Below are 22,905 nucleotides of genomic sequence, written 5' to 3'. Positions count from 1 at the left end.
TCATCATTTTCAACAATCACACAATTACCATGTTTCTCTGTGACAATAAACGGATCTTTACGAAAGGTAGTAGAAAGTTTATCACGGCCATGTTGTTTCAATAGTACAGTGTCACCAGGTTTAATATCAGCTTGAACTGCACCACGTCTAAGATCAGCATATAACTTTCCCTTTTCCTTCATTTCTGAATCTCTGTCACGAACAGATTTAGAATCATGGTCATAAGAACGATCAATGCATGGTAACTTAGTACGCAATTTTCGTTTGAACAACAATTCGGCTGGACTAACTCCAGTCGTTGAGTGTGGTGTAGAGCGATACATAAGTAAATACGAATACAATTCATTTTTCCAGTTTTTACCTTCAGCTTGTGCAATTTTAATGCGTTTAAGCAATGAGCGATTTTGAATTTCAACTTCTCCGTTGGCTTGAGGCCACAATGGAGTCACTCTACGATGCAATATTCCACATTCGCTCAAAAATGAATGAAATTCGTTGCTAATAAATTGCGGACCATTATCAGAAGTTATTGAACAAGGTAAACCATGCGTTGCAAACATTTTCTTTAATCTTCCAATCACTTTTTCACTAGTAACTGTTTTCATAACATCAATTTCAAAGTAACGACTAAAATAATCGATCACAACAAAAACATAATCACCAGAAGGCAGAGGTCCCATTAAATCAATAGCAAGATCTTGCCAGGGTCCTTCCGGCAATTCGGTACGTTTCATGGGTTCAGGAGATACAGGTTTTGAAACAAGTTGACACCCAAAACAATTTTTACAAAAACGATCGGCATCTTTGTCTATGCCAGGCCACCATACTTTAGTACGAAGACGTCTCTTCATGACAACGATACCAGGATGGCCCTCGTGAGCTAACGTAAGAACATGTTGTCTCAATGTTTTTGGAATCACAATACGTGTACCGCGTAATAGAAGACGGCCAATGACAGCTAATTCACTTCGAACTGTTAGATAAGATTTACATTCAAGTTCACACCAGTCGTTCGAAAGAATGCAATCCATGACATTGCGCAACTCAAAATCAGCGTTTGTTGCACGCTCGATGTCACGTGTGCTCATGGCAATAGGCGTCGCTTCTTTTGCTACAAATTTCACATACTCATGCGTGTCATCAACGTGTTTGCACAGCGCTTTTGAAGAAAATAAGCGAGATAAGCAATCGGCAATGTTTTGCCTCCCTGGGATATACTTCACTTCATACTGATAAGGCATTAATCTTAAAATCCAGCGTTCCATTCTAGCATTCGGCTTGGAGCGGGAAGTGAAAATGAATTTTAACGGTTTATGATCTGTTAATAAATCAAAACTGCTCCCATACAAATAAACGTGAAATCTTTCGCATGCCCACACAATAGCTAAAGCTTCTTTTTCAGTTTGCGAATATTTACGTTCAATTTCGGTTAAAGTACGGCTAGCATAACTAATAACATAATTTTTTTCCATTTTGGTTTTGCACCAGCACTCCAGCTAAACCATAAGGACTAGCATCAGCAATTACTTGAGTTTTAGCATGTTTGTCATAATAACCCAAAGTTACACAATTGCACAATAAAGATTTTAGCTTTTCAAAAGATTGCTGTTGAGCTTTACCCCAATGAAAATCAACACTTTTACGAGTTAACATACGAAGCGGTTCCGACACCGTGGCTAAATCAGGTATAAATCTAGCATTATAATTCACCAGTCCTAAAAAACTTCTTACTTCAGCGGCGTTTTCTGGTGCTCTTGCTTCCTTAACAGCTTCAACTTTTGCCTCTTCCGGGTCAATTCCTTTAGACGACAGCACATGTCCCATAAATACAAGTTTGTCTTTGTTGAATTCGCACTTTTCTTTGTTCAGCGTGAACCCACTATCTCGAATTCTTTCAAGTACCTTCTCGAGTCTTCGGTCATGCTCCTCTTGAGTCGACCCGTACACGATAATGTCATCAAGGATATTCTTGACTCCTGTACAACCTTGTAGCGTTTGTTGCATTACTCGTTGGTACATCTCCGGAGCACAACTAACTCCAAACATCAGTCTCTTGTATCGATATAATCCTTCATGCGTCACAAATGTAGTAATATTTCTAGAACTAGGTTGTAATTCAATTTGGTGATACGCCCATTTGACATCTAGTTTAGTGAATACCTTGCTTTGGTTCATGTCATGCAGCACTTCTTCAATGGTAGGCATCGGGTGACGTTCTCTTCTGACAGCTTTGTTAGCTTGGCGCATATCGACACACAAACGGATGTCTCCATTTTGCTTGGGCACGATCATTGCAGGTGAAACCCAAGTTGACGGTTCTTCAACTTTTTCGATGATGTCAAGGTCTTCCAACTGTTTTAATTTTTCTCCTAACTTGTCCCGAAGGTTAAATGGTATTCGTCTTACAGGTTGACACACAGGCTTTACATTTTTATCAACAGGTATTGTTAATTGAAAGTCTTTTAATTTTCCCACACCATCGAAACATGACTGATATTTATTCAAAAACGAAGGACTTTTAGTTACAGCATTTAGTTCAGAATCAAATTTAATTATTTGTAACTCTGTGGCTGTTTTCAATCCTAGCAGCGGTTGCCCTTTTCCTTCGATCACTACAAATTCGACATTTTTCAGTGCTTTTTTTGTTGTTTCAACGTCTGCAGTGAAAATTCCTGCTATTTTCAAAGGTGCATCACTTCCATAAGCGTAGATTGTTTTGTCCGAAAGATGGCTTTTGCACTTAATGCGCTGTTTTTTTAAATCTTCCCACAGTGCACGATCAATTACATTACATGTAGCTCCCGAGTCGATAATCATTGAAATATTGATTCCACCAACATTTACCGAAACTTTTCCAGTATTGTAACTACATACATTAAAGATATAGTCCAACTCACCATCAGCATTTCGTTTTACTTGTCTGATGTTATTTTTTCGGTTCGTCCTGTTGCTTCCATTCGTCGGGTTCTTTTCCACGTGGCTGGTTCCAACAGATTTTGTTCTGCAGCAGCTTGCAAAATGACCCATTTTATTGCATTTTCTACATTCTTTTCCTTGCGCTGGACAATTTCTGTCGCTGCTTTTGTGACCTTCCCTTCCGCATCGGTAACATCGGAATCGAGATTGATAGCTTTTCTTAACTGATTTAAACGTCGAGATTTTGTTGACTTCCTGACTGTATGATCTTGATTGAATTTCTGACACTTCGAATGCCAAGGCCAATTCTCTTAACGTTTTTAGGTTCAAGTCACTTCCTTTTTCTAAGAGTCGCCGTCGTAACGCATCCGATCTACATTTTTCCACGACTTGATCACGAATTTGATCATCCATGTCTTCAAAACTGCACGTTTCTGCTTTTTGTTTTAATCGAGTTATAAATTGTTCTACACTTTCTTCCTCTTTTTGAAATAGAGATCTAAATACATGGCGTTCAAACGGGACATTGTTTAACGGCGTAAAATAATTAGTTAATGCTTGAACAGCAGCTTCATAGCTGGTCAATTCCCCTTCAAAGGTAAAGAAAATGTCCTGCACTGCCATTCCAGCACAATGCAGCAGCAGAGCTCGCTTTCTAGAAGCATTCGTGACATTTTTTCCTTCAGCATACAACTCAAAAGCTCGTTTCCATCTGGTCCATCGCGTGCTTGCTCCAGGACTTTCACAGTCAAAAGGTTGTAAATCAAACGTAGGTATCTCCATTCTTTTCTGAGTATTATCCTACTATCCTCGTCGCCAGAATTGTTGTGTCTGCCTAGCCTGCTTTACACAACTTGATAGTTCAGATTTAACATAGCACTTGTATTTGCGTGGCGGAACAAAGAATCCAAACAGCGAGACACGAGTCATTTATATACTAGCACGTTACGGGTTTCCAATACAGATTATGTAAATACACAGACACTACTGACCAAGACTTGTTTAGGGTCTGAGTATGGAGCTGTTTGTGTGACCGCAAACCTCTGAACTTTTTTGATAGCAGACAACAGTATCAAGGTTGCCAGAATGATAAATGGTGCAATAAACATTGACATAATGCAGTGAAAGTTACAACTACTTAGTAACACGTATAAAACCTCCCACATGAACCAGACAAAAATTTGGTAAAAAATGATGCAGTTCAAAGTTTATTTATTTATTATAAATAAAAAGTATAAAACTAATTGCAAATTTTGCGACTTTTTCAGTACGGTACTACTGTAATTAACCTCGGCCGTGGGTGTGACGTTGCGATTCTACGCAAACTACGTGAACAATTGATGGGCCAAATAGCAACAGTCACTAACTTATTACAATTCTTAAGCCAGCGATCGAGTAGTTATTAGTAAAAGAGCAACACCAACTATATACCTTCACCCAGGTTGCTAATAGTAATTATTTTATATCTTTTGCAACATCATTGATCAAAAACTTCATTTTTTTTTCAAGTACACAAAAAGTGATCTTGATCTTCAAGATCACGATCTTGATCTTCAAGATCACCAATACTGGTGATCTTGCCCATCTCTGGCGATCGCCAGACCAAAGTTTAGCGGCAGTTTGTGCCGGAAGTGTAAGGTTTTCTAGCTATTTTTTCTTTTCAAGTCTTTATCAGCAAGCCGGGTTTCCTGAAAAAATAAGTTATTGTGTATATATAGTATATAGTAAAACAATGAAAACTATTAATACTACAAAAAGTGCTCAATGCCAAGAAAAAAGGCAAAGCAGAGCGAATTAAATCAAATATAGTTATTACTATCTGAAGCCTTTACAATTTGTTTCACCTAACGCAGGGTTGTCCAAACTTTATGGGACGCGGGACGCATTCGGCAAGGAAATTAGATCGCGGGCCGCAGTTGACATTTTTCCTCTTATACACTGTCTCACCGTACCAGATGTAAAGTAAAACACGTACATGTGTAAATGAATCTTTATATTTATCATAAAAACATATTGGGGAATAGATTAAAGAAGCTAAGATGTGAATACTACGAATAAGAGAGTTTTGGAAATTTTAAGCAACGTCAGTAGACCAGGAAACCTTATAAATAACTGACAAGTATGAATAAGAATAAACCATAAATTTATTCGTAAAAAATATTTAAGGAAGTACGTAAAACGGTACAGTTTACTTAAAATTCAGTGAGATGGGTGTGCCTGCATTTTGGAAGCCAGCTCCTTTGTGTCAATGTCAACTGAGGTTAAGGCTAAACGAAGGCAGGCTTCGAGAGATGTTTGTTTAAGTAGATTCCTCTCTTTGGATTTAATCGACTTCATTGCGGATAATGCTGCTTCACAAAGGTAGGTACTGCCAAACATTGACAGCAAGTGCAATCCAAAACGGCGTAAATTAGGATAATGCTCTTCAGAAAGAAGAGGCCAAAATTGAGTGATTGGCAGTGTAGCTTTGCTTAATAAAAACTGGTCACTTTGCAAGTCACACAATTCAAGCTGCAAATCGTCATCGGCTTCTGATATAGTTATAGTCAGCGGAGCATTGAATACATTGAAGTTTTTTGGATTTAGCCATCAAAAGTGATACATCATAAGAAGCAATGGTTGTAGAAGACGAAGGCTTCATTAATTGAAACATGTTTTCTTGACGCTTACGCAGGTTTGATTTGAGATCATTGAGTAGGGCTCGCCGCGCCTCACCAGTGTATTTATCATAGCCAGTGACATGAAGAGTGCTGTAGTGTCGTTGTACATTGTACTCTTTCATAACAGACATCATTTCATTACAAATTAAACATAAAACTTATATGCGGATTTTTATAAATTTACCATTTTAAGGTTGTTTTTCTAAGGTCGGCTTATATGCGAGGATATACGGTAATTTTTAAAAGTTTTCTAGAAGAGGCGGCGGGCCGCATTGAAGGAGGTCGCGGGCCGCATGCGGCCCGCGGGCCAGGCTTTGGACAACCCTGACCTAACGGATCATCAGAAGGTCTGAAAAAACATGCAACCAGTAAAGAATCGATAATTCTGTAAAGATATTAAATATTACAACTGTAATTTAATCTGCCAAAAAAAAACTCTAAACCTGTACTTCCTGAGAAGATATTGAATATTACAACTGTAATTTAATCTGCAAAAAAAACTTCTAAACCTGAATTCCTGAAAAGATATTAAATATTATAACCTTAACCCCTAACCCTAGCTGTCAAGCCAGTTAGTAAATAGACAGTGTGAAGACCACCGTGTCCTGGTCATTCCTTGCCAGTCCCAATCTCGTTCTGCCCAGGAATGTCGCCGTCAGCACGGACGGCAGCATATGAGCGCGCGCACTAACCGACGCGTCCGCTACACATTTTAATAACTTTGGCTTTACGACTGAAAGAACACCTCCACAGCATGGTGCTTTGATACCATTTGAGAATGGTTTATACGAGATGGTTCGTAATATTAAGTTCAAATCCATTTACAATTCTTTTCAGAGAAAACTAACTAATGACATTAAGAACATTATTAACTCTCCGGATCTGTTGATATCAGCAGATAAAACTACTAACTTATACAAAGTTAAAACCCAGGATTATAAAAAATTGCTTAATGATAATGTATCGGAAAAATACAAAAAGGTGAATCCTGCTATCAGTGACACGATCAATACTGAGGCTAAAAAGATTGCCAAGGCGTTAAAGGTCGATGATCGGGTTGAAAAAGTATCAAGCAACCCAGCGTTTATTACGCTGAAAGATCATAAACCGAACTTTACATCGAACCGTAAATGCAGATTGATTAACCCTTCCAAGTCCCAGATTGGCCGTATAAGTAAACAATACTTGGACTCTATTAACGTAACCAGTGGCGTACGCAGGATTTTCTCAAGGGGGGGGGGGGGCCATTGAGAGTAGCGTAGCCAAGAATTTTGAAAGGGGGGGTTTTGACGACCGGTGGGCGAAGCCCGACGGCGTTTTTGCTTAAGACGACACCCAGCGGCGGGGGGTCTGGGGGGCCTCCCCCAGAAAATTTTGAAAAATTACTTTGAATTTGGCGCATTCTGAGAGCATTTTCAACAAAAATGTGGGTATGAATATTCCTGTAAAATGGTGCTGTCAGGTGGCATAGCAAAAGGATAAGATCATGTTTTCTTCGGCATTTTTCGGAAATAAAGCTAAGTCTCTATGTTTTCTTGTTGTTAATTCCTGGCTGAGATGTTTGGTATTGGCAAAACTCGCTCTTTTAATGCAATTTTGTTTAAAATTAGGCAAGTTTTTTTTAGACTGAAACCATCATTCCCAAGCATAAAGAGACTGCAAGCATCATTCTCAATATCGTGACGTCACACGCGTGCCAAGGTAGGGTTGTAACCCCCAAGGCCCAACCCCCCCCCCTTGGCTATGCTACTGGCCATTGATATCCCAGACGTCTTCATGATATCCCAGTATGATTTTAGTTTAGACTTTATCCATTTCTCTCTCACTAATCACTATAATAGGCTTACAGAACACTATGCTACATTGGCATACCTGGGGTGGGGTAGGTGGATTGGGCCATGTATTTCGTATTGGCTTAGTCTATAAAAACAACATTGTTACAGTAATTGCTTTGACAAAGCAATGCAAAACATATTAAATTCCTTAATCTACGTCGTTAACTACTAAAACATTTTTAAGGGGGGGGGGGGGGGGGCCATGGCCCAATGGCCCCCCCCTGCGTACGCCACTGAACGTAACCATCCGTGATGCATCACGACTGAATCAATGGAAAAACACAGACTCTGTGTTATCCTGGTTTAAGGCTATTCCATCTAAACGTCAATGCACCTTTATGAAATTTGACATTGTTGATTTTTATCCATCCATTACGGAGGAACTTTTGTGTAAAGCAATTGAATTTGCCAAACCATTTATGGATTTGGATGATTGTATCATACAAACAATTTTCCATGCTAGGAAATCGTTGCTTTTTGATGGTGGTGAAACTTGGGCTAAGAAAGATGGTTTGTTTGATGTTACAATGGGCTCATTTGATGGTGCTAAGATTTGTGAGTTGGTCGGCTTGTTTCTTTTGAACGAACTTTCTGCTATTGTTGACAGAGACATGCTTGGCTTATATCGTGATGATGGTCTGGCTATTTTGCGTAATTTATCCGGCCCTAAAATTGATCGTTTGAGAAAAAATGTCATTCAATTATTTAAACAACATGGCTTAAATATTACTGTGGATACTGGACTAATTGAAACTGATTTTCTTGACGTCACTTTGAATTTGCTATCTGATAAATTCTGGCCTTATAGAAAACCCAATAATGATCCAATTTACATCCATGCCCAGTCCAATCACCCACCCAACATTAAGAGACAAATCCCGACTATGATTTCAAAGCGATTGTCCGCCACATCATTTGGCCAATATGAATTTGATAAGACCGCATCTGTTTATAATGACGCCCTTTTGAAAAGTGGTTTTGCGGAGAGAGTTTGTTACAACCCTGCTAATAACTTACGAACATCTAGGAAAAGGAGCCGGAAAATTTTATGGTTTAACCCTCCTTTCAGCTTGCAGGTTGATAGCAATATTGGTAGGGAATTTTTCAGGCTTGTTTCCATACACTTTCCACCCCATCATAGATTGCACAAAATATTCAACCGTAATACTATTAAGCTGAGCTACAGTTGTACTCCGAATGTTGCAAGCGTCATATCCTCCCACAATAAAGCAATATTGCAGGCTGATAATGCAACATCGCAGCCTGGTTGCAATTGTAGGGTGAGGCCAGATTGTCCTTTGAATGGGCAATGCTTGCAGAAGGCCGTTGTTTACAAAGCCACCATTGATAACAGCCCGAAGGTTCTTAATTACATTGGTTGTTGTGAAACTACTTTTAAAAAACGTTTTTCCAACCATAAATGTACCGTCATGGATAGGTCTAAACGAAACAGCACCGAACTATCTAAGGCAGTTTGGGACCTTAAAGACAAGGGTGTTGATCCTATAATAACTTGGTCCATCCACAGCTGTGTTCGGCCTTATAGTGGAGGTGGTCGTAACAATTGTGGCCAGGGATGGAGGAACCACGTGGGCCTCCATGGGGCCTAGGCCCACCTACTTTATTTTCTGGGTGGGCCTGGCCCACGCACTTTTGACAGCCAAATTTCTTTGAAAAGGTAGCGAAAACGAAAAATTAGACAAGGAGTTCCAAAAAAAAGCTCTTCACTCATTTGATGCACACTAGTTTGATTACACAGGCCAACAAAAAAACTTTGGCACAAAAGGTGAGAGTCATTTTGAGTATTTCAGGGCCCCTGATTACAAAAATGCACTTAGTTTTTTCGAATTTTCGAAACTACCAAGATTTGAATTTCGAACCAAGATTACGTTTTTCCGTAACAAGGATAAAATTATAAGCAGCTACTTTATTGAAGAACACAACTTTGTATTCTGTAATTATATAAATGGCCTTCGTACCTTGATGGGTGTTGCTCAGTGTAGTAGGCCTACCATAATAAAGAATTGCGTTTGTTCATCGATGGCTTTGTTTTGCTTATTCGTTTAGTTTCTTAAGCAAAACAATGTATGTATTTTGTTGTTTGTACTTAGTAGCTTAGTTAATAAGTCTGATACTGTTGAAGTCAACAAATATATTAACGCAAAGCACAAGTTATAACTTATATTCTACATCTTGTATCCTAAGGCTTGCTTCACGTCGTATTTTGATTGTTACTAGGCCAGTAAACGTTAAATAGCTGTTTGTTTGGGTTGTAATCAACGTGATTGGTTCCAAATAGCGTTTATACAACTCAGAAATGTGCCTGGGATTACTTTCAGTTTTGTCTATTATAATAAACGACACGACGTTAAATCTATAGGGGCTCAAAATTGCAAAAAATGTTTTTTGCTGTAGACTATCTTAAAAACTAGAGATAATTCGAAAAAAACAAGTGCATTTTCGGAATCAGGAGCCTCGAAATACCCTAAAATGACTCTCACATGCCGTGCCTTATTCAAAAAAATTCTTTTTGTTGGCCTGTGTTGTCTTTGATAGCTCAATGATGAAATCTAATCTTCAAACTTTTCTGTTGAGTCTACTGTTGATGGGCAGCACATTTGGGTGTGGTTGCTTGTGATTGGTGGAGTAATCTATAAATCAATCTAATTATTCTCTACGGTTAAAACAATGATATCATTACATATTATGCAGTGCATGCACGTAGGCCTACTGTATAATGCTGCAGATTCTTTCTCCCAGGTTGGTATTATAACTTTTTATTTGTGTGTACATCGCCATATTTTGTACAGTGCTATAAAGCAATTTAACAATTTTGTAATCTGTTTGGCCAAATCGGGCCTAAAAACGGAAATTTTTTGCTGGTTGGCACAAAAGGCAATCATGAAAATGCAATGTATAGGAATACAGCAATGTTATGGGGGGTCTGGGGGGCGAAGCCCCCCAGAAGTTTGATTAACTTTGACTGCTACGTCTTTGGGCCCACCTACTTTAAAAATGGTTCCTCCATATCTGATTGTGGCCTATGTTTGGCTGAAAAACTGGCCATTCTGAAGGCTGATAGTGGCCACCTTTTGAACAAGCGTTCGGAACTGGTCGGCAAATGTCGTCATAGAAACAAATTTAAACTCAAGTACTTCAAAATAAAATGAATTCCTTTTGATTTTCACAGGTTTTTTTTAAAAAAATTTCATTTGATTTTTACAGGCTATAAATCTCATTAAATTTTTACAGGTTTATAAACAGATTTTATTTCATTTGTTCAGGTCACTACAGGTTAAATCATCACAATTCCTTGGGATTTTTACGGATTATAATTTTGAAAAAATTAAATTTCATTTGATTTTTACAGGTTACAAATCTCATTTAATTTTTACAGGTTTAAAAACAATTTTTATTCATTTTGTTCAGGTTACAACAGCTTGCGTTGATCATCACAATCGAATTTTGAAAGATGTTGCCATCAGGTTGCTTGGTTTCCATTGGGACAAATTGCTTGAAACTTTGTCGTAATGGATGGAGATTGTCCTTAGTAATTCTGAAGTTTTTTTTCTGCAGATTGGATTACGGTTATAATATTTAATATCTTTTCAGGAATTCAGGTTTAGAAGTTTTTTTGCAGATTAAATTATAGTTGTAATATTTAATATCTTCTCAGGAAGTATAGGTTTAGAGATTTTTTGGCAGATTAAATTACAGTTGTAATATTTAATATCTTTTCAGAATTATCGATTCTTTACTGTTTGCATGTTTTTTCAGACCTTTTGATGATCCGTTAGGTGAAACAATTTGTAAAGGCTTCAGATAGTAATAACTATATTTGATTTAGTTATAAGTTATATATAACATAACTATATACTTAAAAGTTAAAACAAGTTAAAACAGTTAAAACAATCTAACGGATCATCAAAAGGTCTGAAAAAAACATGCAAACAGTAAAGAATCGATAATTCTGAAAAGATATTAAATATTACAACTGTAATTTAATCTGCCAAAAAAATCTCTAAGCCTGTACTTCCTGAGAAGATATTAAATATTGCAACTGTAATTTAATCTGCAAAAAAAAACCTCTAAACCTGAATTCCTGAAAAGATATTAAATATTATAACCGTAATCCAATCTGCAGAAAAAAAACCTCAGAATCACTAAGGACAACATCCATCCGCCACGACAAAGCTTCAATCAATTTGTCCCAATGGAAACCAAACAACATGATGGCAACATCTATGACATCACAAAGAAGCAAAATGCATATGTGATGATCAGCGCAATTTGTAGTAATCTGAACAAAATGAATAAAAATTGTTTTTAAACCTGTAAAAATTAAATGAGATTTATAACCTGTAAAAATCAAATGAAATTTAATTTTTTCAAAATTATAACCTGTGAAAATCCCAAGGAATTGTGATGATGTAACCTGTAGTAACCCGAACAAATGAAATAAAATCTGTTTATAAACCTGTAAAAATTAAATGAGATTTATAGCCTGCAAAAATCAAATGAAATTTTTTTAAAAAAGAAGCTTATAATACTTATAAGTTATATATATAGTTATAAGTATATGTGAGAGCAATCGCAATTTTTGCTTAGGTGGCCCATATTTACCTTTTTCCCTTACATTGAGCTCAAATTGGTCGACAAAGATATGAGGACGGAAGAATACATTTTCAGGTGCAGGCTAATGTAGCACTTCTGTCTTTTTTAGGTTAATCACTAACCAGAACATTTTGACAGCTTCTGCAAAACAAGAAGCGTTGCAGTGCTTTCCATGCGTGGGAAAGCAGGGCTGCATCATCAGCAAAAAGCAGTTCATGGAATGTTTGTGTTTTTATGCGTGCTCCAAGACGCCGAAAGTCGAACAGAGAACCATCAGTGCGGTAGCGTATGTAGATATCAACCTCATCAGAAAGATCGTTAAAAGCTTCTTGGAGAATTGCAGTTATTTTATTTTAGTTAAAAACATACTAAAGAGATTTGGTCCAAAAACACAACCTTGTTGAACACCATTTGATATGATAAAACGTGCAGATAGGTCATTGCCATGTTGACTTTGGCAATGTTGGTCTGTGTGCAGCTGGATGATTATGCCGAAAATTTTTGAACAGCCGAAACAGCTCATTTGTCTTCCAGGACATGGACATTGCAAACAGAGTACTTGCGACAAATAGACATTAAACACACCCATTCGTTTTTCATATATTTTAATGAACTAACCGAATTCACGCAAAAATAGTGATTTGAAATGCAAGTGAATGATTAGCCATCTATGCTTGCTTGTAAACATGCTTGGCTTTGAGCTTCGTGTAAATTCTGGGTGATTGGAATATGTGACATCCATGCATAAAATAAACTTACTTCCAAAAAGTGTGTTCTGTGCAGTAGGCTAATGACACGACTGATGTAAGAACACTGCAAACTCTTGCAAAAGTGTGAAAACGAACGCCATGATCGTAGAACAATCATTGCTCAAACATTGACGTAAAGGTAAACTGAGCATCAGTCCAGCTAATTGACATTGAATCTTTTCCATCGAATCTTTAAAACATAACCATCATGTTTCACGGAAATGGTCAATGCACTTGCCTTCAGCAATTGATCTTGTTTCAGTGTTCACGAATTGGACATATCAGATAGCCTATGACGGAGATGTAATAAGGTTGTTATTCAAACCGAATTTATTTGATCGTAACAAATTTTACTCCACAAAATGTGGTTATAGAATAAAGATTTCTTTACAAGATTTAGATCCAGCTAGCAGCAGTAGGCTGCAACTTTCAATTTCAAACGAAATTACAGTTTTGCCGAAATATTTCGTTTTAAACAACTGCACGCTTGAATAATTAAAAAATCTTCCAGGAACATGGTGATTGGCGAACCTATGTGCAGAGGGCTTTAGTTGAAAACGAAACTTTATTTTGACATGACATTAAGACCAGAAAGTTTGCAATACTAACACTTTTGTTCGAACAGCTCTGCAAACCAGTTGCTTTTTATATAGATTCAACGTCTGTAGACGTTGAATCACCGTAAAAAACGAGTGATTTTCCGACTGAATCATTGCATACACAACAAAACAATCCATGACGAAATGTATTGTGAGCAAGTCGGTAAAAAAACAACCAACAATTTTTTTAGATCAGATTGCACCCAACACTGTCCAAGCAGCATCTCGATGTTTATGTGACTTTACCACTGGACACCATAACTTTTTTAGCAAGTCAGTATATAAACCTTGCCACAAGATGGTTTGGTTGGTTTTGAATCTTTATCCTCGGACTGACAAAGCCTTGATAGGTTATTCCAGTAATCCCTGGTAGTTTCACACACTTGCAGAAGCTTTTTATCTGTTATTACCGAGATTGGCAGAGTGAAATTTTCGATTATTGAAATGTTGTTGCCGGGGAATTATTTCACCCACTAGGTGCCGCTGAATGGAGAGCAGTCCTGAAATGCGTTGCTCAAGCGCATACCCCGAGAGTCGAACCATCGCCGCGTGATCTTGAGCCGGGCGCGCAACCACTGAGCTAACGTCACATAATAAGTCGTATATTCACATATTAGTTGATGTGATATATTCATGAATGTAGTAGCCTATATCAATAAAAGTGATAAGCACATGAAACAGAGCAGCGCAAAAATATGTCCACGATTTCTTTATCACACAAGAACACATTGTTCAAGGTTTTATCCTGCCAAAACAGGGTTAGCCTACTGCGAGGACGGCACTGAAAAAGCACGGTTAGCTGAGACCGTTTACTAAGATACTAAACACAGCATAGAACAAGAAGTAGCTTATAAATTTTAGTAACATCATAGATAACTTGCAATGGAGACCGCATCCTCCTAGTGGAGTCATTGCTGTCCAAGCAAAAAAAAAAATCATAAGATATAAAATCCCTTGAAACAGAAATCTTTCATGCGTTTAAAACACCAAGCAGTTAAGCTGCAATTAGGTCTGGTTCTAGTAAGCGTTTAAAATCACTGAAGTGAAACCAACTTTAGTTTCATGCATGGTGTTTTTTCTACTGCGTTAGTTACCGACGTGAAAGTAGCATGACAGTCGGAAGCACTCCACAATGCCGCTTCGTTTAATGTCAACTCCCAATCATCTCCTTTTTACATTAAATTAACGCCTTAAGAGGTTGAGCCAACGTAAAAAAGGACGGATTGAGGCAAGTTTGTGCTGTAACAGCAATGTCAGTTTTGGGAAAGACACAGTAGAATTTGTCAGTTCGTCTCATTCTTGTCGGTTTCGGCAGAAGTCGTTATAATTTTGATCAGTTCGCATAATTCGTCAGTTTTCAAAGCTCGCCACTTTTTTCTAATCCCCCAAGGTGACGAATTCTACTGTATTTTGAAAGTTCATTGGACTTGGATAAATTGTGGCATGGGGATTAATACTGCAACGGATGAGATTTGCGACACGTTGTTCAGATGCAATCTGCTCAATTAAAAAATGAAAGCAATAAATTGAACACGTTATGTGCTAAATAATAATAATCTATAGACAGGCAAAATGGTGAAATATTAATACATGATGAAAGCCGTTTCACTGCAGACCCTGCGATAGAAATGGTTGATCTCAACAGCGTTGGACGTAAATGGGTCGATGCAACACAAGGAAAAAACGCTAATCCGACAAGGATGCTACTCTGCAGATGCGTTAAATGGTTATAACGTTAAATCATTGTAATAAGCGATTGATTTGCTGGCTGGATAAGAAAGCAGGTAGAAAAGCGAAAAACCAAATGGAAATTTCTCGATGTAGACTACACTGCTACCCTCTTGGAAATGGTGTTTATTCAAGGGCTGTGGAGTGGGGGGGATTTTGACGTGTCCGGAGTCGGGGTGATTAAAAGAGGTCGACTCCGACTTGATGCAAAACGATGAACAATAAAATTTTTGTTTGCAACTCTTTAAAAATATTGTTCTAGTTCTTCGTATTGCGCTCTGGTAATTTAACAGAAAATATCAGTGCTTGTTCTTCAGTTTGTTTTTATGAAATTTGCCGTTTTAACTTCGATCACAACTTAGCCCAAATGAAATAAAATTTTAAAACAATTAAACATAATAAAAATCATACAAATCTGGCAACACTGAAACCCAAGTCGTATATTTTCAACCGGCTCCACAGCCCTGGTTTAGTCGAAAACAAAAAATCCTAAGCTATGCTCTGAGTAGGAAAAGCGGAATGGGGCTTTTCGCTTGCGGCGCGGCTGGAGAACGCAATCTCATAAGTGCACGATCTTCGCAGCCGTTGACTGTCACAGCAAAGTGCACCAGCTTTTGAAAGAACCGGATTTCTTTGCGTTGGCTTTAACGTTCACCGAGGAAGTATTGGCATGGGGGGCGGACGCCTGCAATACAATACACAGGATTTCATCCTCAACTTTCAAATCACGCTTTGACTTTACAATCGAAGGAAATTTCATGTTTAAAAAGCAAAATTAAACATAAACAAGAAGACCAACACTTAGTTCACCGTGACAAAATACGTAGCCGGTCGTTTGGTCGACAAGACATTTGGTCGACAAGACATTTGGTCGACAGGACATTTGGTCGACAGGACATTTGGTCGACAGGACATTTGGTCGACAGGACATTTGGGTTAGAGTAAGAGTTAGGTTAGGGTTGAGGTTAGTTAACTAACCCTAAAATGAATCGTTCTGTCGACCTAACGTCCTGTCGACCAAATGACCGGGTACCGACAAAATATATCGCAAGTTTATTGAAAATTTCTATCCCATCAACAATTTTTGTGTAAATTAGAGCAAACGCCCTTTGGGCCACGAGGAAAACACTGAATCGGCTCCAAACCGGTGTTGGCCATGCTAAATCTGCAATGGTAAAGTGGGGCTACAACATGGGTCCACTGCCCTGTTACATGTATCTGTGGCACCACGCGTCCACGCCCTAAACAGCGGATCTTCTTGTTTGCTCTCAGCTTACCACCCAGTGCAGCAAGTGGGACCTTTTAATATACAACTCCGTCGAAAAAGAATGCTTCGATCTGTGGCGTATCAAAAAAATTTGGAAGACTCGGTAGAAGAAGTGTAATAATATGTTCATCTCTCACCATCTTTTGATCCATTTTCACTTTTATATCTCGTGCCATCGTGAAAAACGCCTGGAATGCAGATATTATGGGAGGGTAAACTAACAACAGGAAACATGCAGAATGGTTTACACAGAAAACTAAGGCAATGTTGAAATTTAAAACGACATCGTACTTTGAACTTGTTGTGCAAATCATTTGTGTTTATTGTTTTTATAAATTTTTGTTTACTTCGCCAACAAATCAAATAAACTGAACTTGCTCAGTAGTTGGTTGAAAGTAAAAACCCAGACAGCAAAATCAGTCATTCTTCAAAAAACGTCTGCAAACGTTGAATCAATGTAAAAATGCCGAACTTTGCTGTCCGGAAACTTTACGTACGGCACATTTCTGATAGTTGCAATATATCTCTACACGAACAATGAACACCTACTTCTTCGACATTCAGACTAGCTTTGGCACTGGTCTCCATGAACTTGATTCCATACTCTATGGCAAGCTGTGAAAATGCGACACAAATTAGTGATAACTACAGCACCGTCACCTTGCAGCCAACAACACGTCTCGACCAAGTAAAGCACTCATGTTATCAAACCATGTGAGGAAAGGAAGAAAATTATCACCGGACTTCACTTAACCATGGCCAACAGTCCTACACAATACTCTAAACCGCAGCAAGGTATAACAGAACATATTAAACACAGTAACACATTATTTGGTGACATTTATTCCTATGACAAATTTCCTCTACAACATTGTCCTGCGTTTGCAAACAAAATGCACACTTCATCAACAGCTCAAGCTGAGATAAGTTGGACGTAAATGATCACACACACTTTCGACTACTGAATCATGTCAAAAAATTGTCACCATACAACAACTTTTGTGCAGTATTGAAGTGAGAAATTGACCATTTATAAAGGTTTGTCATCGACATCACGTAGCACCATCCTAAACAGCAAATCAACCGTTTTTTTACATTGATTTGCTGTCTGGGATATCTGGTAAAAAACTTACTCTTTCCCCACGCTCCTTTGAAACAGATCGCTTGTCAGCGACGTCACATTTATTTCCCAATATCATCTTCTCCACGTCTCCTGAAGCATGCTGCAATGCGCATCGGTGGTCAGTAGTTTCTTATGCGTTAGCAAACGGTCAACACTTTTTGAGAAATGACTCGGGTATTAGAGATGCAGCAAACCCAAAAATTTTATCCGCACACCGCACCGCAACTGAACCACTTATCCGCACCGCACACTGCAATTTATCTGGAACTTTGACACTGCACCGCACTGCACAGTGCACACCGCAAATTACAAAATTTTCAAAAAATATTTTAACGCGTTATTTTTTAGAAAGTCAATTGTGGCAAAAAGCACCCATGGCATATAACTGGTAACCTACCAGTATGGCGGTACAGTTGTGCACTAATTGACTAGGCTAACCAGATCATATTCTCTTATCAGCAATGCATCTAAGTTCTAAGACATCATGCTTTTTCAAATAGAATGTTCCTGGATCCAGTATGAGGACTTTTGAACACTTTTTGTAAGCAATAATGCAATTTTAATGTCAGTGGTTGTATGAACCACACAGACAGACAAGACGTCAAGAGTAAAACTTATAGCCTGAACTCACTGGGCTAACTGTTATACTAACTAATGCGGTAGTTGCGCTAGGCCTATAGTCTGGTAACTGAGCTTATGAGCTAGGCTATTAACCAAAAACACTCGTACAGCTTCACTCACAAGCCAGACCCAAAAACCTGTCAGCGTCAACTGCAAGCCATTTGCATAGCTTTCCAGCTTAGGGTTTCCGAAGGGGAAAAAAACTGATCCGTGTTTCCAATTTAAATTTGAAGTTTCATAACTGATTTTCTTGAAAAGTTGAAAGTTTACGTTTACGAAAGTTTGATTTCTTGAAAGTTTACGCGGCAAGCGGCGCGGCTTTGTCATTTCAACCTTCCACGCGGCGCGGCACGCGGCGAAAAAGTCAAAAGCGGCCGCGTACGCGGCTTGCATCACTATCGGGTATGCTTAATGGTTCAGCATCAAAACCGATGCAATGTAGCAAATGATTTACCAAAGTTGCTTTTTTTGGTGCATGTGTTGTAATTTGTGATCTATATTTCAGTTATGTTATGACCCCAATCTTACATATCGTAAGATTGTAGCCACAAACGTAGAATATGTCATATGTAGACTGTAGAGCACACACTCGGCTAAAATTTAGAAACGTTCGATCAACATTTCAAACAAGTCCTGTTCAATATTTAAAAAGATGTGTTCTAAAGATGCAGGGTGAAATTCTTTTTAACATGGAGATATGAAGTACCATACGTCATCAAAAGATGGCAGCTTTTGACAGCCAGAAAGAACGGTTTGTTGTGGTCCATGACTCACATCACAAAAATGAAAAGTGTGCGATTTGTGCACAATTGCACATGCTTATGACGAACATTTAAACTTAATTTCTCTCTTTTGTAGTTGAACTACTGCAGATAAGCCAATCACTGGATTGGCCAGTTGAAAGTAACTTAACCAAATATACATATATTTCACATTCATAACAGGCCACCTTGTTTATATTATTAATTTTCTAAAACGTTTTGGAATCCAGCAAAATTGTTCAGACACGTTCAATATATGCCTAACTTTCATGTGTTGAAACAATAGGTAGTTTTACATGAGTCATCAGTAACTTTTGGAGCAAGTTATTTGTAGTAGTCAAGTTAACACAGCAAAAACTAAAGCTTCTTTTGTTTAACCCAAAACATAAAATAAGTGTTATTTTAGTTCTCAAAGTTGGTGTGAGTGGTTCTTAATTTGTAGTTTCCTGCAGCGTAAAACTCATTGAATATTTTTCTGCAATGTTGTCATGGTCTATTCATATGCAAAGGTTTTCTTTCACCCCTTCTTGGATGTTGCTATTGTTGCTCTTCCTCAAAGTCTCATTTGACAGAAATAGAAAGCAGAGAATACACTGTGATCATGCTGTCCTGCTGTTACCTAGTGAAAAAATTATAGAAGCATGGGAAGTTTCGATGGAAATATACTTCAATTGCTGTCTTAAATTTTGAAATTGTATTTATGGGCGATCAATCAATAGAAGTACCCAAGTGGGCACAATCGGTGATATCTAGGGCGATTTTTTGTTACTGAAGTTACTTTTTTTTAGTTGTACCAATTAACAAAAGAAACGTAGAGCCAAAATTTCATGGTTGTGGGGTCAATATTTAAGAAGTTATAAAGTTACCAAAAGCCACTTTTTGTGTTTTTAGGTTACTTTTCATTTGTTAGGTCACTTTATTTTGCATACTTTTTTGCCTGATCCCTCTATTTATTTATCTTTCATTGCTACTGGAGAAATGAATTTACATTCTATGTAATGCCAAGACTTTTAATATATCTTGCACAATGGCAAGGATTTTAGGTTTGCACGAGCCTATGCTTGTTTTTATCGCCTGCGTTCCTGAAAACTTGCAAAGTAATTTTTCGATAAAACAAATTGTGTTAACTATATTTAATCACTTGTTTTCCCTGCAACAGCTAAAGTGTTTGATTGACAGAAACTTCCTGCCAGAGAATGTAAAACATTACATATGTGTAATTTGAATGCGTAATTAAAATTTGAGCACAATTGAAACTAATTTAGATGCGCTTTTACGTTGAATTGCTGCTATTTCTTTTGCTGTCTTGTTTTTGTTGAATAAAGTTCCTTTTTGGTTATTTTTTTACGAAATTAAAGTCACCTTTTTGAGTTTTTTAGGTTACAAAAAAATCGTCCTAGATCTGATATCATAGTCTGTTATATATATCATGATTGAAAAGATGAAAACAGCACTGTAAATTAAACATCAGTGTCAAACTAGTGCAGTTAGTAAAAAAAATCAATAAAGCGAAAGCAGAACACTAAAATAAAACTAGGTTACTTTAAATTTGATTTTAATTTGTATTTTGCACATTGTACAAAATGCTTTTGGATTCAGTTTCTAAAGACTACACAATATATTCCAAGATGTAGAAGTAACAAAATTATGTCAGTTTACATTTATAAAACATGTAGTTGGCTACAATAGCGTAGAGTTAATATTGCATTGATGGGAAAGACCTACAAAAACCATTTACCTCTTCAATGTTACGAATCCAGTTCTTGATGTTGTCAAAGGATTTTTCATTTGTAATATCATACACAAGCATGATCCCCTGTGTACAAAGGCAACACTTAATAGGTGACAATTTTTTTATTGACGTTCGATGTCAATCAAACAGAACTGGTGCTCTTTTAAATGTCATGCTAAGACTCTCACCACTCGGCTATGCAGTCAGCATAAAATAAATTAATTAGATAGGCTAACACTTTACACATAAAATACCAATAAATAAAAGTTTAAAACATTTGAAATGAAAAATAATTACAGCAAAACATTGACATATAAGGTGTTCAAAAGAGAGAGCAGCCTATATAATTAAGCGATTGGCACAAAGTGAGACTGCAGCAAACCCTTACTCACCATAGCTCCTCTGTAATAGGCAGTTGTTATGGTACGAAACCTTTCTTGTCCAGCTGTGTCCCTGTAAATACAAGTTTAAAAAATGGCAAAACAAGACAGAATATTCTGTTGTTTTGATCCAGTGGCAAAAAGAGTACAATTCATATGAAAACTTACAAAACATTTTTAAATCATATTCTTACCATATTTGAAGTTTCACTTTTTTTCCATCCAAATCAATTGTTCGAATTTTGAAGTCGATTCCTAACAAACAAACAAAATCAATCTCAAAAAATCACGATGTATAATTATTAATTAATAAACAATGAAGTTCAAAAAAATACTGTTAGTTTATTCTGTTTAGCATGTGTGCTTCACATAGAGCACCCCACTGAATGTTTTATATTTTTCATATTGTTAAATAGAATTTTAACCAACTGCTTTATTATCAATTCCAGTGTATTAATATGACACCTTAAAAAAATAAACCACCAAATGATTTATTGTCAAAAAAGTAACAAATTTTGAGCTGAATACATTAAGCTAAATAATAATATTAAAAATGTATCAATACTGCCAACTAAAAATATTGCATGCATAGTATATATAACTAAATTTGACTTACCAATAGTTGAAATGAATGTTGAATTAAAATGGTCCTCAGAAAACCGAAAAAGTACACATGTTTTTCCAACTCCACTATCTCCAATCAGCAATAACTTGAATAAATAATCGTATGTTTTCCCACCGCTGCTTGCCATTTTAATTTCTTACTTAATTTTACACAGAAAAGTTGTACTAAATAAGACCAGTAAATCTGTAAAGTAAACCATCACAATCAACCAGATTCAAAACGTATTTCTTTACCAACATTAACCCTTTATTTGAAGGCAAAACATTCTTGTCTGTAAGAGACTGGCATCATGACTTACCTTCCAATAAAACACAAAATAACTTGCCAACAACAACCTAGACTAAAAATAAAACATTATTTTCAACTACTTCCTGCATATACCTTGCCGTAGTTCCATCGGTAACAAAAGTAGCCTAAGATTGCCAAAGCGTAAATCAGAAAAATAACAAGAAACACGTTGAATCCATGTAAAAGAAGCTGATTACTTGATGCCAGCCAAATTGCCACGCTGAATTCGTTTGACATCAGTTGCCTTGAAGGAGTCTCAAAAGCGGGCAAAACTTGTTTGTTTACAACTAGTTTTTAAAAAAGTTGTTTTACATTGATTGAAGGCTTGAATATGTTGATTCTGTTGAATTTATGTAAAAGAAGCTGATTTACTGTTTGAAGTACAAGATCTGCTATTTGAAGTACCGGTAGTTTCACATGAGTTTACAAGTCCAAGCAAGGCGAAAGTTTTCCAAAAAAAGCAGATGGTACGTCACGATGCGGTAAGCGCAAGAGCCGATGCAGACTGGTTAAGGGTTAGAAACAGGGTTGGAAAAAATAGGGAGTTTGGGAATGAAATTCCCGGGAAATTTGCCGTCCGCGGGAAATTTTTACCGTAAGAATCATGTTACTGACATCTTTCATTCATCGTCAACCGTTATCGTAATTTGCTTAACATTGACATTCCCAGTCATGGTAATTTGCTGACACATTGCAGTTCCAACACTGATTTGGATCTCTGTGTATTTACGACCTCCAGCTTGTACCTCAGAGCTGAACATGTTCTTAGCAAAATTGCACAAATATATTGCAGTAGTCCGCCTGAAGGCGTCGTAAAAAGCATGTGAAGTGTCATTGAAAAAATTCAAAATATTTGCGGAGGTACAAAAACATCTACAAATAAAAAAAAATAAAGACATTAACGACGAGCTGCTCATTCACTGGAATGGGCCACACATAAGAAAGTTAAAGCTTTGGTAGAGAGTTTGCTTTGTTGAACCATAGAGAAATAAAACAAAGTAAATCCA

The 22,905-nt window shown here is 37.3% G+C and overlaps 1 protein-coding gene across 1 annotated transcript; it reads right to left on the bottom strand.

Moving 5' to 3' along the window:
* Positions 1 to 12,615: 12,615 nt before the first annotated feature.
* On the bottom strand, positions 12,616 to 21,754 carry LOC145777778 (ras-related protein Rab-8A-like). The gene is made up of 8 exons (XM_082589224.1): positions 21,602 to 21,754; positions 21,180 to 21,240; positions 20,998 to 21,058; positions 20,612 to 20,689; positions 17,502 to 17,591; positions 16,918 to 16,983; positions 16,506 to 16,556; positions 12,616 to 15,786 (listed from the first exon to the last, which is right to left on the bottom strand). Exons 1-8 carry the CDS (start codon positions 21,735 to 21,737, stop codon positions 15,694 to 15,696), a joined length of 636 nt encoding a protein of 211 aa, XP_082445350.1. The 5' UTR covers positions 21,738 to 21,754; the 3' UTR covers positions 12,616 to 15,693.
* Positions 21,755 to 22,905: the final 1,151 nt, after the last annotated feature.

This window comes from Aplidium turbinatum, chromosome 9 (assembly GCF_918807975.1).
Source record: "Aplidium turbinatum chromosome 9, kaAplTurb1.1, whole genome shotgun sequence".
Taxonomy (NCBI): domain Eukaryota; kingdom Metazoa; phylum Chordata; class Ascidiacea; order Aplousobranchia; family Polyclinidae; genus Aplidium; species Aplidium turbinatum.
Note: the sequence above shows the minus strand (reverse complement) of the source record. Positions and strands in the feature narration are given on the sequence as shown.